The 17,144-nt window shown below is 30.1% G+C and overlaps 1 protein-coding gene across 1 annotated transcript; it reads right to left on the bottom strand.

Annotated features, from left to right (window-relative positions):
- Positions 1-3,132: 3,132 nt before the first annotated feature.
- LOC128171506 (salivary glue protein Sgs-3-like) lies at positions 3,133-16,676 on the bottom strand. Its single transcript, XM_052837281.1, has 11 exons — positions 16,585-16,676; positions 16,327-16,376; positions 15,938-16,026; positions 15,383-15,454; positions 13,644-13,779; positions 11,945-12,033; positions 11,037-11,111; positions 9,531-9,639; positions 9,027-9,145; positions 7,911-8,067; positions 3,133-3,617 (listed from the first exon to the last, which is right to left on the bottom strand). The coding sequence occupies exons 2-11, from the start codon at positions 16,367-16,369 to the stop codon at positions 3,163-3,165; spliced, it is 1,344 nt and encodes a 447-aa protein (XP_052693241.1). The 5' UTR covers positions 16,370-16,376; positions 16,585-16,676; the 3' UTR covers positions 3,133-3,162.
- Between the last annotated feature and the right edge of the window lie 468 nt (positions 16,677-17,144).

Below are 17,144 nucleotides of genomic sequence, written 5' to 3'. Positions count from 1 at the left end.
TTTAGTGCGTATAAATTCCTAGGAAGTCTTTATTACACTGAGGACTCGATCTTTGGTACAGAAAAAGCTATTTACCAAAAGTTGTTTCATGACAAATGGTAATAACAAACTGTTAACCATCTCATCTAATCGACTGTAATGCAGATTTACCATATAGTTTGCAATATGATTCAAATATCCCATTTTTGAAATTATATCCCAAATGATTTAGGCAATTGGCCCCACCTAATAAAGATTGGTTTGGACCTACCAGATCGTGCCACGCAAGCAAAGAATAAACCATTCAGTTATAAAACCAATTATTATAGATTTGTTAAACATACAGTTTTAATGTGTATGAGAAAAAGACAAATCTTTGTAACAGTGATTTTGTTATCAAAATGGGTTGTCAAACAAAACAATAATCACAGCCATTTTCAAAGAGGATTAGAAAAAGAAATGTTCTTGACTAGCATTCCATATCTTTTATTCATCCCTATTTTATTATCATTTATTGATAATCGAGTCCAAGTTATAAACATCGGTCATTGTTCATTATAAATCATTTTATTTTTATAATACTTATATTGATTTCTATCTGAATTAAAGGTTTTAATGGATTGATTAATGAGCGGTCCCTTTCAGCTTCGATATATTTTCAATAAGTATACCTATGCAGTCAGTTCAAGTATATCTTGTACAAACATACATAATAGCATAGCATTGAAATATCATAGCATTGCATTGGAATCTCATACTATAGCATTGAAATCTCATACCAAAACATACAAGTTTTCATTCGTCATATCAAACCATAGCATAGCATAGCATACAGCATGATTTTAACTCGGTTTTAAGTGCTTTTATTTAAAAGAGTAAATATTCACAGTGCTGATTAGTGCTTAACTTTGGCTTTTTTCAATTTACTTCGAAATGTTTGGAACTCTTCTGTGTATGGAGGCGTTTTGTTCAAATCCCATAGCATATACTATACCATAGCATAGCATGCCATATTATTAATTCATTTCCATTTCTCAATGCATAGCATACAATATTAAGCCCTTCATTTCCATTTCTCATTGCATAGCATGCAAATCTTATAGCATTACATTGAAACCTCATAACCAGGACACTTGTCACATGACAAGCATTGCAATGATGCTTTGATGTACTAAGTCTATTATGACATCATAATTGATTTGATTGTATATTGCTATGATGTCATTTATTCATTATGACGTCATACAGGATTTGATAGATCTTTATGCCGCACTAAACGGCTCTAAATTAGTAAGTGTCAAAACATGAGCCTGTGGAAATTTAACATTTTTAATATTAGAAATGTAAATGTACAAAATCATTAGCGGTTAATATAATCAGATATATTTTCCGATTGATCTTTTAATGTTAATTGATAAATCAAAATAATGCATTATTTTTTTATGGTTCTTTGCTTTTGACGTTAACAACTGTGCTTATGATTTATTCAGCTGTGCAATTGAAATTGATAACAAGTTTTTGATGCTTGTTACAATCTAGCATTGAGCGATTAAACCCTAATTATTATTTTCGATTCAATAATTAAAAAGTGAAAAAAAAAATTAATAGATTACAGGATCAGTTCGAACTGATAAAGCAATAAACAACATTGTCTTTGTTAAGTAAGCTAATTCTGCAAATTTTACTTTAGAAGAACGTGGATTTAATTCTGCAAGTGGCAATCCAACTTCACTCATATCTTGTTTTCTATGGAGAAAATTCTTTAAAATTATAAATCAATTCTAAATATTCCAAGCTAACAAAATTAATTCTAATTACCTTAATTATTTTGGATATCTGAACTTCGTTAAAATACGTACAAACAACGATACATAGCGGGTTCCAGTAAGTGTTCTACAAAGCCTCTTTCTTCACTCCTTACTTAAATATTAATAACATTAAAGGAGAAACATCATGAGCACTTTGAAACAGTTAATTAAAGAAGCTGTGTAAATCAAATGTGTGTGCTTAAAAATTCGAAGAAACTTTAAGGTAATTTAAAATCACAAAATTTTAATAAAATCAATATCTTACGATTTTTCTACACTTTATACAACCATTCCCTACGATCAATTAAAGTTAAAGCTCTTTGACATCATTGATACCTGCTTCTTCAAAAAGAATGTATTTTGTAAATCTACTTATCCTGCCATCGGTCATTTACGAAGCTACTCTGTTAAAAACCTGTCAGTTTACATACATAAATACTTTAAAGATGAAACAAAGCGACGCTTGCATTTCCTATTGACAACATTTATATTTTTTGGAAATCAGTTCTTCCAACAATTTTTCGGAATATCCATTTGCACCAAATGCGCGCCATCGTTAGCATACTTTCTAAATTATTATGAAGCAGAATTTAATTAAAGACATAAAGAAAAAAAACCACTCATTATGGTCTATAACTTGACATTAAGTAAATCGACGATGTATATTTAATGAACGATTGTTAATTCCATTTTTATGTCGAATCCATATATCCCCAGAGAACTAAATATAAAAGCTTTCTCTCCTGAGTCATTGTTTTATATCTAGATATTTTACTATGAAAAAAAAACATTAATGGTAATCTTACAACAAAACTTAATGATGAACGTGTGGACTTCAAATTTTCTATCATTAATGTTCCTTACTTTTGTAGCATTATACATCATCTGCATATTGATTTTTTTCTCTCAGTTGATTCGATGCTAAAGGGCATACTTTTTGTATGATTAATATCTAAAACGAGGCAATGTACTGGCGAACAAGTTTATAAACAAGATTTTCTCGGTCTCTATTGAAGTCATCATTTCATAAGTTCAATGGTCGATACAACTACCTTGACGTTGTCGGCAAATCTAATCTTCTGCTAGGTTGAATGCCTACAGACGTTTTTCATGCTTATTGTTATGCCATAATTATTTACCGAATTGTTCCGTTTTCCTAAATACGACAAAGAGCACATGGTGTGTGTGACCTGTCAGAAGAGGATGTTTGCTTCTCCATGGCATCTGATCCTGCCTCTAATTTTTGTAGAGGTCTGTGTTTGCATTGCTCGTGGTTTGTATATATTTTTTTGGACTTTTAAATTTTGAGAACTTTTTAGTTATCTCGACATTCAATATATTAACAACTAGTTTTGTTACATTTATTCTTAATCTATCAACAAAGACCACACGTCTTAGGACAAGTTTTCGCTTTTTCGTTATCTAAGCAAGCAGACATTACATAATTAAATTCATGACATCTGGGATCAGTGTCCGGTTTACATGGAGGAGGGGTTGTGCTCTGGGAACAGAGGCCACATATAAATGGACATTGCAATGCTGTCCCATGATGGAGGCATGCCGTTGAAATAAACGTAAAATCATGACATTTTGGGTCAGTGTCACAACATCCATTGGGACACGGATCTGAAGTGGAAAGTGTAGTGGGCGTGGTCGTTGTTGTAGTGGGCGAAGTCGTTGTAGTGGGCGTGGTCGTTGTTGTAGTGGGCGAAGTCGTTGTTGTAGTGGGCGTGGTTGTTGTTGTGGGCGTGGTCGTTGTTGTAGTGGGAGTGGTCGTTGTTGTTGTGAGCGTGGTTATTGTAGTTGTTGTTGGGGTTGTAATAGGAATTTCTATAAGTATGATTTTTTAAAAGTTAATTCCAATAAACTTCGAGTGTATCAAATGTCTCAAATGTTTTCTTGTGTATTTTTTCTTTACAAGGTTAACCTATCATTGCATTGATAATTGTTTCAAGGTCGCTGCCTTATTCTTTATGCATTTCTTTTCAGTAAACAATTGATTTAATTGTGAATGTGTAAGTAGGGAAATTTGTTGATGTTGTTTATTTAAGGTAGCTCGCGGGTTTACCTGCTTGTGAGAAAACCTGACTTGAAAAGTGATCCATAGGTTTCAAAGTTTCATTTCTAAAATTTATTTGAGATTCGTCTGCGCGGTAATAATTTAATTGTGTTTCAAATACAGTGTCATTGATAAAATCAAGAAACGCCATTTCAATGAAATATATAGTATACTGGTAAAAGACCTTTTTAATGAGAATGGCTTCAAAACAATAAATGACATAAAAGAATACTTGGCATCAACAAACATATTTATGTGAGTACTTCATAGTTAAAAATGCAATAAAGATGCACCTTTCAAGAGTAGATCTACAAACCATAAATTTCACAAATTCGCTCAATAAGTTGCATTTCTATGAAGGAAAGCGATAAGATACTTCGAATAAAATGTCTAAATTTTTCTACAGCCAACTTATAAAAAGGAATTCCCAAAAACCTATCATGGAAAATATATGCTGTAAGGAATTTCAAATAGACAAGTACTACATTAATGTAATCTTCAAGAACAAGATTCGGACATTATTTGATAAATCTGTATCAGAGTTTAATTATAAATTACTTCACAACTTCATGACCACGAATCTATCGGTTTTTAAATGGGATAAAAACATTAAGTGGAGTTGTAATAATTGCAATAAGCCAGAAAATATAAAGCCTTTGATCTTTGAATGTGACTTGATAATGCCACTTTGGCGGAAAATTTCACTGATATTAAATATTGATGGTACATGGAAATTGATTGTCATTGGCTTTATTTTCAATACAAATACACGTTTATCTTAGAAAACAAGTTGTCTTTCATTGCATGGAAAATTTACAAATATAAAATGAAATGTAGAATCTTAAACGAACATATGTCATCTAAGGGTATGCGCTGTTTTAAAAAAAATTGTAATCTACTGTAAAAAATCAAAATGTGTAAATTTAAACTTTATAATTCTTGAAAAGTTATCAAATAGTATATGATAATATTGTAAACTTCAATAACGTACTGTGTAATGTAAAAGAGAGAGACCTGCCCCTCTCCTCATATGTAGGCAATTTTGGACTGTGAATATTAATGCTAGTCCTGCCACTTTTTTTGCTTTATGTTCCGATTGTATATTTATTACTAAAAATATTTTATTGAACGGGTATGTTCTACAAATATATGTTCAATATTGATACGAATATCATATCATATGAATTGACTGAATGTTACCTCCCCGAATAGTAATCTTATTTAACTTTAGTATATATATATATATATATATATATATATATATATATATATATATATATATATATATATATATATATATATATATATATATATATATACAATGTGTTAATTTATATTTACGTCTAGTTACGCTTAAAAAAATACAATTATAAATACTGGAGAAAATAGATACTTTGTACATTATGTATAGATGTATGATTTATCTACACCCGTAAATATATGTATGATTCATGTACACCGCTGAATAGCATTACTGATCCATGAGGCCCCTGGCATCCCAGGTGATGTATATCTAGAGAGCCTCAGTGGAGGCGTTATCTCACAACCAAATGCATTGTGTTTAATAAATATTTATTTTTAAAAAAGCAACGCCATTTCAATTAAATATATCTTAGTCGAGAAACGCATTACAAAACTATGCTTCAAACTTTTCAGACGAAATTAATTATACTTGACACATTAACAGAGGAGATATTTATGAATCAATTCATAAAATATAACCAGTATGTGTTCTCGGCCAATTTATGGCAAAACAACTTTAAAGATTTCAAAAATTTCTCAAAACCTTATATCTCCATTACGACGTTAGCCCGGCGTCATCATTTCCTTACGTCTGAGAACCCAAAAATGGAAATGCATTTATTGACAAGACTAGCTGATTATCACATTTTAGAACATGTAAATACTAATTAGACATTATTGTGAATGTTATCAAATGCAAAAATGCAATTAATGGAAGACTGTAAAGATACAGAAAATTGATATTTTTGTTTTTATGAAACTCTTAGTCAATCAATGCTAAAAAATGCCAGGCAACTACTGACAAAATAAGTTTGTAATCGTATGAAATATTTAGCTCAAGTCAAAAGAATTTAAAAAATTTGATCGGTATTTAAAATTACGGAAGTTAGAATTGAAATGTAAAAAAAAAAACGAAGTTAATGCATACGGTTCAATTAATTTACTTATCTATTTTAAAACATGATTTTAAATGGAAGAGTTCCAACGCACACTCATACTTTATAGAACACAATGTGACAATGTATGTGACATCTTTAAATTTTCAGCACTTGATAATTACTAGATAATTATAAATGTTTGTATAAACAGTTATAAACTATATTTAAGCTTTTTTTAAATACTTCCTTTTATGCTTATAAATATTTTATTTTTCATTTTGAAAAAAATGTATGAGTTCACTATAACGGTTTTTACGTCGATTCCTATTGTGACGTCAGCAAACCCGTGATCTACATTAAGGAAGGAGTCTTTTCTGGTTTTCGACTTGTCAAACGTAAATTTGATTAATTGTTCATTAAATCAAGATGAAAGGAAATTAAAATAGTATATTTTTCTTTCTTTTTTACTATCATACAACTTGGCATAGAAACATGTAATCAATGTTTAGAATGGAACAAGGACTATATTTTTGGCGTAATATTGGCGAAGGAAAATATCACATGTTGCGCAATTCAGAATTGCTGCAGATTATATATATATAATGAGTCTGTTTTAGCATTTTAAAAACAATAACAATAATGTTGGATTTTTTTACTAATGTGAACTAATAATATGATACTTGGGTTTCGGAATATGTTTTTAAAATATGATTTGTCTATCAAATAACATTTTTATAAGCTTTTTAAAGCGCCCATTCTATACATTGATTTTTGTGAAAAAATCACTAAAATCAGTTTTTCTCTCTTATGAAACGGTCAATATATTAGCTTTTCTGTCAATTTATATCTTTATATAAAGTCTTCATAATACATAAAAAATTAAAAATATTTTATTATTGGAAGCATAAAACAATAATCAAAATTTCTTCAAAATTAAAGAAAATTAGAGGAAATGCGGGCTAAGCAATATCAATTTTAGTATAAATATTTATTCCAATTTAGTAGTATAAGCTGATGGACACTCTCATTGTCTATGATTTCATTGAAGATTTGAATCTTCAAATCTTAAACAAATGTCTACAGAACTATAAAGAGCTAGACTTATTTTTATCACTCTTTACGTTGAGGAAAAAGGTAGTGACCTTGACCTGACCTTATCCGAAAACAAAAAGGTCAAATTTAATTAAACTGATAGAATCATTAAGTAATATGATCCGTTTGACTGTGTCAAAATTTCATGCATTTCTTATTATAAGAAGTATGTTTGATAATAAAAAGACTCCTTCCTTAAGTTAGATAAAAATGCAAATCCAATGATTATATAGTGATTCCCTTATACATATACCAACAAATTTTATACCGTTCAATACTTTATTACACCATCTCTTTCGTCAAACAAGTTAACAAATAACGAGACATATGCATTACCGATGGTATAGGCACTACTCAATGACAATTTCGAATACAGATAAATGTGCTTATAGCGAAGTGCCAGGGATAGGCGATTACGCTCCATTATAAGCGTAATTCATTATAAACGTCAAAGTTACAACATGTAATAAAGTGAAGGGGTTGAAAATTACTCCGCTGTAAGAGTCAAATAATTATCAACGTGTTCGCCACAACTGTGTTTTACTGCATTTGATGTTCACAGTTTATTTGAAATGCTTTTCCAGGAAATACCTATCAAAAATGGCATGAATATCATAAAGTGTTTCGAATTTTCATTTTGCCATTTGTATAGCCAGTGTGTTCTAAAAAAATTTAAATCACATTGCAAACTTTTTTTAATGTAATTATTCATTTTCCTCGTTTTGCCAAGAATTATAATTCTAAAGGTTTTTGAGTTAAATTCAATGGATTATTTTGAATATTTGAATGGTAAAGGGTATCTACCAAATTCACCCCGACAAATTATAATATTATTTAAGAATGGAATCTTACTGGGTGATAGGTATCCTTTTGCCGTCACAAAACCATTGGTATTAGTTGCTGTACAAGTGTAGGCTCCAAACGACGTTACGTCCGCCGTCAAAGTCAAAGAAGTTTGGTTGCCCAACGTTATGCCATTTGGACTCACGCCAAGCTGTGGACCTAAAAGCTTCAGGCGAAAATAAACTTAGATAAGCTTAGACGTGTTTAGCTTTTGCAAATAAATATCCCTTATTTCGTTTACTCTCTATTTGACTTAACCAGACCAAGATCATTAAATTACATTTTAAAACTGGATAGTAACAGAGGATTAACTTAAGTTAACTTATAATTAATAGAGAAAATATTACCAGAAGTAATAATTACAATAACTTGTTTTGTGCTTGAATAACATACGCTTGAATTATTAACTGATTATCTTACAAAATATATGTCATCAGGATGATCAGATCACTACACATTCCAAGTAAAATAGTACATAAAAATACCACTCTTTTGTATTCAAACATTCCATTTCGTACATGGCAGATGTGCTGTGGAAATTTTATGAATCAAATCAATCAGGTTGCATATTTTGAATGCAACCTAAATCTTGTTTTGAAAAAAAAAAAACACTAACAAATTGCATGCGTTATGTGAAAGGTCATTGAACACAGTTATAATTTAGTTCTGAAAACTGATCATTTTAATTTAAAGATCAATGAACGAATAAACCTTAATAGGATACCGTATTGTCTATGTCTTTAATATCAACAATTCAAATCCATGGAATATATTTAGATAATTCGACAGAAACACTTTGTTCTTTGACTTAAAATATCATTATGAAAATATGTTAGGTACACATACCTATTCAAACGACTATTTGACTGATAGCATTTGGAAAATATTTTATCTATACATACCGATTCAAACTAGTATTTAATTGACAACATATGGAAAATATTTTATCGACAGATACTGATTCAAGAAAACATTTGATCCATAGCATTTGAAAAAAAATAATATACACATACCGATTCAAACTAATATTTAATTAATAGCATATGAAAAATATTTCATCGACAGATACTGATTCAAACGACCATTTGACTAAAAGCATTTGGAAAATATAAAGTCGATACATACCGATTCAAACGACCATTTGATAGTTGCCTGAGATTTAGGGTCCACAGAACAGGTCAGCGTGACACTAGTCTGTGAATCCACTGTGAAATTCCCAGGGGTTGAGGTAAAATTAGGTTTTCCTGTAAGTTGATGTGTGTAACATTATAACATCTGCTTTTCTAAATCAAATATATTATATTATTGAAATAAAGTTTATTGATAAAAATTAATATGTTAAGGTTTTGTTCTAAATTTGTTTGTTTCAAACAAAGTTTAAGATAAAATAAATGTTTTTCGAGCATATGATCAGTGCTTCTTTTTCAAATAACTTAATCATAAGAAATATGTAGTCGACAGTAACCCCTGATAGCCTTGGTCTAAGTAAAGGGTATTCTGATTCAATACAAAAAATACAATTATTGAATTTTCTTCAGCTGTATTTCTGTAGAACATAAAAATGTTTAAATCAAGAAGGTAGCTTTTTTTACTTTCACTGTTCTAAAAAAAAGGGTTGAAGCATATTACCTAAGATTGATTGTTTACACAGTCCAATGTTACAGTAGTTTTCATCACAACATTCGTTACAACTTCCGGAGTTGGGAAGCGTGGGATACAATGCGAGACTAGCACAAACCTAAACAAAACAAGATAGTTTTTTTAGAATAAACATTTTCACTTTAACTGAATTTTTGAATTAACCCTTCCTTAAAACTGTAGAATTGTTTGTTAATCTACAAAATCCGTTGCCTGTTATTCATAATATCTAGCCAATATTTGTTTTTCTTTTCGTCCAGACATTTTTTAAATTTAATTTTTTTACATACATAAAACATGATTATGTAAACTTGTAAATTGATGGGATAATAGGCGGAAATGTTTTAGAAAAAATATGAAATGACGAATTAGGTTTAAGCATTAAAAAAGCATGTTTAAATATATTTTAATTGATTAATGGACAATGAATTTAAGGGATAGCTAATGAAAAATGGCTCGAAAATCGCAGATACCAAAAATATAAAAATATGATAATTAGTGGATTTGAAAACATACCTCTTCTAAGGATGAATAAGAAAAATAAACGATGCAGGAATGGATAACAGTTTTTAAATTTCTATATTTTATATTTGATAAAAAAAAATCCGCCCCCGTGATTAACAAAGCCATGAACAGGTGATTTATATCTATTAATATTCATGCTTTGAGAACACCTATGCGATCTCGTGATAACAAATCTAAAATTGTGGAAAATTTGAAAAGTTCTCAAAGTTGTTATTTAATTCTTTTTTTCGTAAAGCTAGAAAAAAGTGCAATGGTTTTAGAATCTTTTTAATATCACTTAGTAAATAAGTAAACACTTCAAAAACACTCTTATATACTCATGCATATACTACTAATTCGCACACTTCTTATTCAAATAATACAATAGCTTACATAGCCGTAACAGCAAAGTCGGGATTTTGTACTTAAGTATACAACTTTATTAGATTGATGTTCATAATTTAAAAATAATGAGAGACTCCCTGACAAAAAAATGTGTTTAAACAAATCCATTCCGACCAGGCTTGGAACCAATAGCTAAAATGTTTTTGTTTGAGTGTGTACACGTCGGTGTTTAGATAAAGAGGGGGATTGCAGTGCTTAGAATATGCATTCTTTAACAATTCATAAGCTGAAAAAGGCTTTCAATTTTAGAAAAAAACGTAAAGTTTTGTTTAACATATAAACTTTGAACATTTTCAGCAAAACAAAAGCAAACAAGAGAATACTGTGGAATCATCTAAATTCGTGGTGGGCAATTTTCGTGGATTCTGAATTTTGAGCTTTTTCGTTGGGATGTAATTTCGTGGATGCGTCATTTTCAGTTACAGTACGATAAACAACTTTTTCAAAATATGTTTCGTCGAAGATGTTAATTTTTGTGTGTGTGGGGGGGGGATAGCCACGAATACCACAAAAACTGAACCACCATGAATTCTAATGACTACAGTATCAGATGACCGGATGCTATGATGATTCGTCCATCCAACATACCGCCTTCCGTTGACATCCAAGCTTATATCGAATCTCTCCTGTAGCGTGATTGGTTAATTTTTCTGTGAAACATTGCTGAAAAAGAAACAGAAAAACTGTTAGTTGATTTGTAAAACAAGCAGTATATTTTATATTTGATTAAAAAAGCAGCTTTGACTATCTTTGTCAACGAGCAAAAAGCCATATACACAATTAGAAAATATGCCTTTTCACTGATCCGCAATGATAAATATAAGATTATATTGCAAAATACACATATTTTTCGTATATAACTTATAGATATATATTATAAATAAACAAACAGTTGTTAAACATCATATAATACTACCTATCCAATAAGTAGAGAAGTTATATTTTAAAGAAAATACTTTTTTATGATTTCTAAAGTAATTCTGCTTTTAATGCTGTTTTCAAGTTTTTCATGCAAATTTATTTGGTTTTGACGAAACCATGGATTTCAAATTTGGAATTTCAAACTTTTTTGTTTGGAGTTTTTATGTTTAGCATCAGCATCTCTAGTTATGGAAACTCTGAGAAACGACTCTTGAATCGTGCAAAAATATTTTATCTTTTTACTCAAATGCTAACTGATATTTATAACAATTTTACTAAATAACTTAGAAAGCTTAAATTGAAGGGTGCAAAACTCAACAGAATTAATTTGGATTATCATCTGCAAAAAAGTAATTTTGAAATATTCATCATCAATTTAAATAAAATGTCCTAAAAATCTTGTAAAACCATCGATATTCTACATTAAATAATACATATATTAGTAACGTGCTGTTGCATTTTAGTTGATTATTTATCTTGAATAAATGGTTTCAATATGCATTACTAAGTATAACAATTGAGTTATTTATTATCCATAAGATAAGATGCATAATCGTTTATAAATGCTAGTTTACCTCATCTAAATCACAATACCCAGTGGTCCTACAATTCTCCGGCTTCATGACGTCATCACACATGTAGCACTTTGGTTCCGAGCGCTCATCTTGTTGCAGAAAACATAGAAATAGTATAAGTACTACAAACCAACTAATATTACCGGAAGTTATATTTTTGCGAGGGCTAATTTTTTCCCCACTGTAGCCCAGTAGTTGCCTTATAGCTATACATGTATATAGCTTCCCAAAAATGAAAATGAGGATGACTGTAAAGTTTATCTCCAATTAGTTGCGAATAAAGTCTTTGCAAATAAAAGTTTCTTTTACAGTATGTCATTTTCGGAACCAATAATTATTTGACTTGGAGAATATAAAGAATATGTTAAGGAGGCCGGATGGCAAACAGATTATATGATTATATGTAATGATGATGATGTAATGATGATGATGTATAGCCTAAAACTTTAAGATACGATATGTAAGCTATTAACTATTTCTTTTTTAAATATCCATACATTTTACTTTTAAATGTTAGTACTTTCTTTTAATTCTATATCGAGCTCTTCCATAAAAAGAGATCAAAAGAGTCTAAAAATTGCCACGACCATCCTGTCCTAACAAATAATTTACTTAAAGACAGTCTCACTGGCAACGTTTATCATTAACTTACTTAGTCAGACTTCAGATATTGTACGAAAAATTATATAAAGTTGGTGTTTAGTAATGGATTGATTTGTATTTTATTTTTGAAAGTCATTTCGTCATTTAATTCACGAGAACAACATAGAAGAAACACATATAGGTGTCTTCCTAAATGAGTCAACAACGCTTTCTCTGCTGGTGGCACTTTGTTTGATAATTTATTTCTCGTTTAATGTAATGTTTCATATTGAAATTGAATACATATTAATGTATGATCATAGATAAAAAGGAGAAAATAATTAATGTAACTGAATATAAGAAATTGATAATCCTCCAATTTTCATTTCACAATTGCAATGGATAATGATGACATCTAAAGGTCTTATTGATTACAACCACCTCTGTGTGTTTACGCATAAATTAGAACGATTTGCTATTATACATACAACTTAATGATATAAATCTAAAGGCCATCCAACAAGGTTCGCATTAGTAAACATAAGTTAAACAGTGTTATGAAGCATACCACACATGCGATAATTCAAATGGTCATTCAACAAGGTTTGCATGTGTAAAAATAAGTTAAACAGTGTGTTATATATACTACAAATGTAATAAAACAAAAGGACACACAGACTCTAGCAAGCTTTGCATGTGTAAACAAGAATTTAAAGAATTAAGAAATAAACAGCAAATCAAAAGGTTTCCCGATTATGAAATTTGTTGGTCACGTAATCAAATCCTGTGAAGCCCATATGGCTTCTAGGAAGATTTGATCACCTACCAACCAAGTTCATATACCGATGAACTTTTTAATATTGCTGTTTATTACTTTTTTATGTTTGAAAATGATAAATTGTTTATAATCATAAATATAAAGTAGTTTCACGCTTACAATATTGTAACCGTAAAAGGATAAGCGCGTGCGATAATCATTGTGACGTCATAAAAAAGTTCACACAGAATTAAATGTTTTCGCTATCCTTTAGGTTCTTAAAAGGAAACATATTTGCAAATGTAAAAATTGTTTTCTTATAAAATAACATTAATGTGTAATAAAAATTGAATATCTTACGGATTCCACACAGCTTTGCATTACATGGCGGAGTGGTCAGGGTATGATTGGTTTCCGGACAGCATTCATAACAGTTGGTAACGTCTCGTTTTCCTAACCCGGTATTCTTTCCGATGGTACTAATGACGTTACAAACCTGTAATAACGCATGTGCATGCATAAACTTACATGATTTTGAGAATGTTATCTTTGTCCATTCTTTTTTTTTTTAGATAATGTACAAATTATTAAAATACGCCTTATTCGTCTTAAAAACTACTTTTTTACAATCTGTTTTTGGTTTTCTTATCAAGTTTGCATTAGCTACAGCTTTTAATCTGAAAGTGTCTTTTAAATTTAACAAAACTAGATAGCTCTAAAGGTGACAAGGCATTCAGATTGTTGAACTGGTCGTTCAACCATGTAGCTATGAATTTAGGTACACCTCTAAGTACATGCATGTGTATATTTTTTTATTTTTTTGGAATGAATTGATAACAACCTGTGTTCTTTTTTATCTTTACTGTATCAGTGACGTACTACACAAATTAATTTGAATTCATAATTTAATTCATTTTACAATTTAATAATAAAATTTGTTATACTTTCATGTTAAATACTGAAATCTGATTGGTTAAGACGCAGTTGATAATATTTTCTATTACCCTCAGCGTTAGCAACGCACTTAGCAACGGGTTACATTAAAAAATGTTACATGCGCGAAAATTATGCGCGTACGGTTCGCTGTAGAATTCACGTTATTCCTATATAAAAGCAGTAAAATTTTCTTGAAAATTAAGACATTCAGTATAACAAAATAAATAGTGCCTGTTTGGGAGGATAACAGTTGAAATTGACACCCCTCGAAAACCATTGTCAACCTCCGCTTCGCGTCGGTTGACAATGGTTTTCGAGGGGTGTCAATTTCAACTGTTACCCTCCCAAACAGGCACTATTTATATAATATTTCACAAACAAAAACACACAATCTAAAACTATTCTATCAACGTTGACAACTCGTTTAGGAGTGGTAGAAGAATAGAGTATATACCGGTCCTAAAACCCGTGTAAATAAAAGCAATTTACGGAAGTATAACAAGAAAGCCACCCAACCCCAACCCACCCCCCTTCGATGTTCGAAATACCGTTGTTTACTTGCACTGTGCATGTATTACTTTCTGTTACATATAAACAATATTTTTTTATTTTTAAATAAAATATTCTATTTGAACTGAAGTAGGAAAAAGAGATTTTATATAGTCGAAGCATGTTTGGCAGTTTTTTTTTAAAAATAAAAATAACGTTGAAATTTTTTAAAAAAGTCTAATTTAAAGTCGTCGATCCTATCTCTAAATGACTTAACTTTTCCCTAGATACAGTTAACTTCTTTCCACTCTGATATGTGCTTCTTTGTGATTTTGTTTTAACAGTTTGTGATTGGAAAAGACGTGTGTATTAGCTATCACATTTAGAAATGGCATATATGTTTTGTTTTTTATTATAAGAAACATCATCCTGAACAATATCTAATTGTTCCGGTCAGGACAAGCAGTGAAATACTTACTATTATTAAACGCTAACATATCATTAAAATTATGCATTTTAGCTTCAATTACATCAGTGACACCTTGTCCTATTTCTGCTTTGTAGTAGAGGTTCGTGTTTACTCTGCTCCTGGTTTGTAGATATCCTTTGGAATTGTGATTTTGAATAATGTTCCCTGTTAACTTTTAACGATACTTTAACTGAAGAAAACGTACCTGTAAGCTAAGACAGCCTGCATCGTATACTATAGTCGCTGCGTCAGTGGTGATCTTTTGTGTATAACACGCCTATTTAAAACCAAAAAAATGCTTTATTTCCTCGTGGGTGAATGAAATTCATGAAGTTTTCAATTCAAATAGAAAGTAGGTCATTTTTTAAAAACAAATTGAATCAATAAAGATTGATCATACATGTAAAGTTTTAATTTACGTACTATATTGCACGTATGTTTGTATTATAAATTTCGAAGTATTTTTATTCTATTATTAAATTCTTAATTAGTTTATTTTACTTCTTAACCAAAAACAAGACAAATATCAATAATAGGGTCATTTTAGAGACCGTTTTCTCTCACATTTCTCTTTCTCTCTTTTTTTTCTCTTCCCCTGTGTATATGTTATTTTTTTAAAACTAAAATGCTGTCAAAAATTGTGTAGGTGTTGATTTCTACCTTCCTCTCATTGGGTAAGTAAAATCATTCTCTCTCTCTCTCTCTCTCTCTCTCTCTCTCTCTCTCTCTCTCTCTCTCTCTCTCTCTCTCTCTCTCTTACCTCGCCATTTCCACACTCTATGATGTTGTTACAATCTGTCAACAGTGGTACTCCAGTACAACCTAGACATCTTGGTCCCACGGACAAAGCTGTCAAAAAAGAAAACAAAATTTAATTGTTTTATCAATCATTAGCAATATTTTTATTTTATTCAAGAGCATTCATTACTGAGCAGTTAAATTGTGATTTGAGTTAAAAATATATCTATTTAGAAGAAATGAAAATAAGCATATAAAGAGGTTTAGACATTTCACTGTTTTGTTGTTTTGAGACATTTTCCATTTATGAAATGGAAAAAAAATAATCTGCCTTTATTAATCGCTTAGACTTTCAGATATCTCTACTGATGCATGACATACTGTATAGATTCAAAACAAAATGATACATACCTCCATTAATAAAACTTAGAAGAACAATAAAAACCTTGACCATTTTGGACCTAGAATCAAAATGATATGGTTCACTGGGACGATGATAACAGAATTTAACCATTCCACCAAGAATCGTCAATAAAAACAATATTTACGTGACATTAATACGAAGTTATATATTAGTTTTTTTGACAAATTGTCAAAATGTATTTATTTTTTTTAATGTATTTATTTGGTCTTTGTTTATAGCCTTAATATAGTGTATGAAAAACTTACTGTAAGAACGATAAAAAAAATCCGGACGCGGGGGGTGACCTTGTATTACAAGAGTAACACAATTCCTGCTGTTGTTCTTATCTGTGTGTTTGTCACGAATAAGTATGTTACATATACCAATATAACGCTAGTAAGAATGGAATGAATGAGAGAAAGATCGGAATAGAAACAGAAAAACATTTTTAAAAAAATACCAGATATATATATTTTTTTTTTCAAGAGCTAGAGATGAAGAGAGACAAAGAAAGAAAATTCTTGATTTTTAATTTTAAAAACTGAATTGAGCAATGAAAATGATTAATTTTGTTATGCTCAAAGACTTTGTTTTGCAACTTCAAAGTTTTTTGGGGGTTTTTTTTCAGCAAAAATCGATCATTATAATAATAAGTACCTTGATATTACTCTTTTTTCTGGTTTCTTTGCATCCTAATTTTGTCTAATTTTAAGTTAACAAACATGGGAAACATTTAAAAAGTTAAATAAAAACATAAACGTCAATACAGTATAAATCGGATACATTCCATATTTAAGGCCTTCATTTACAGCATATAGGAATAATA

Source organism: Crassostrea angulata, chromosome 2 (assembly GCF_025612915.1).
Source record: "Crassostrea angulata isolate pt1a10 chromosome 2, ASM2561291v2, whole genome shotgun sequence".
Lineage (NCBI taxonomy): Eukaryota > Metazoa > Mollusca > Bivalvia > Ostreida > Ostreidae > Magallana > Magallana angulata.
The sequence above is the reverse complement of the archived record's forward strand: the minus strand, read 5'-3'. Positions and strand labels throughout refer to the sequence as shown.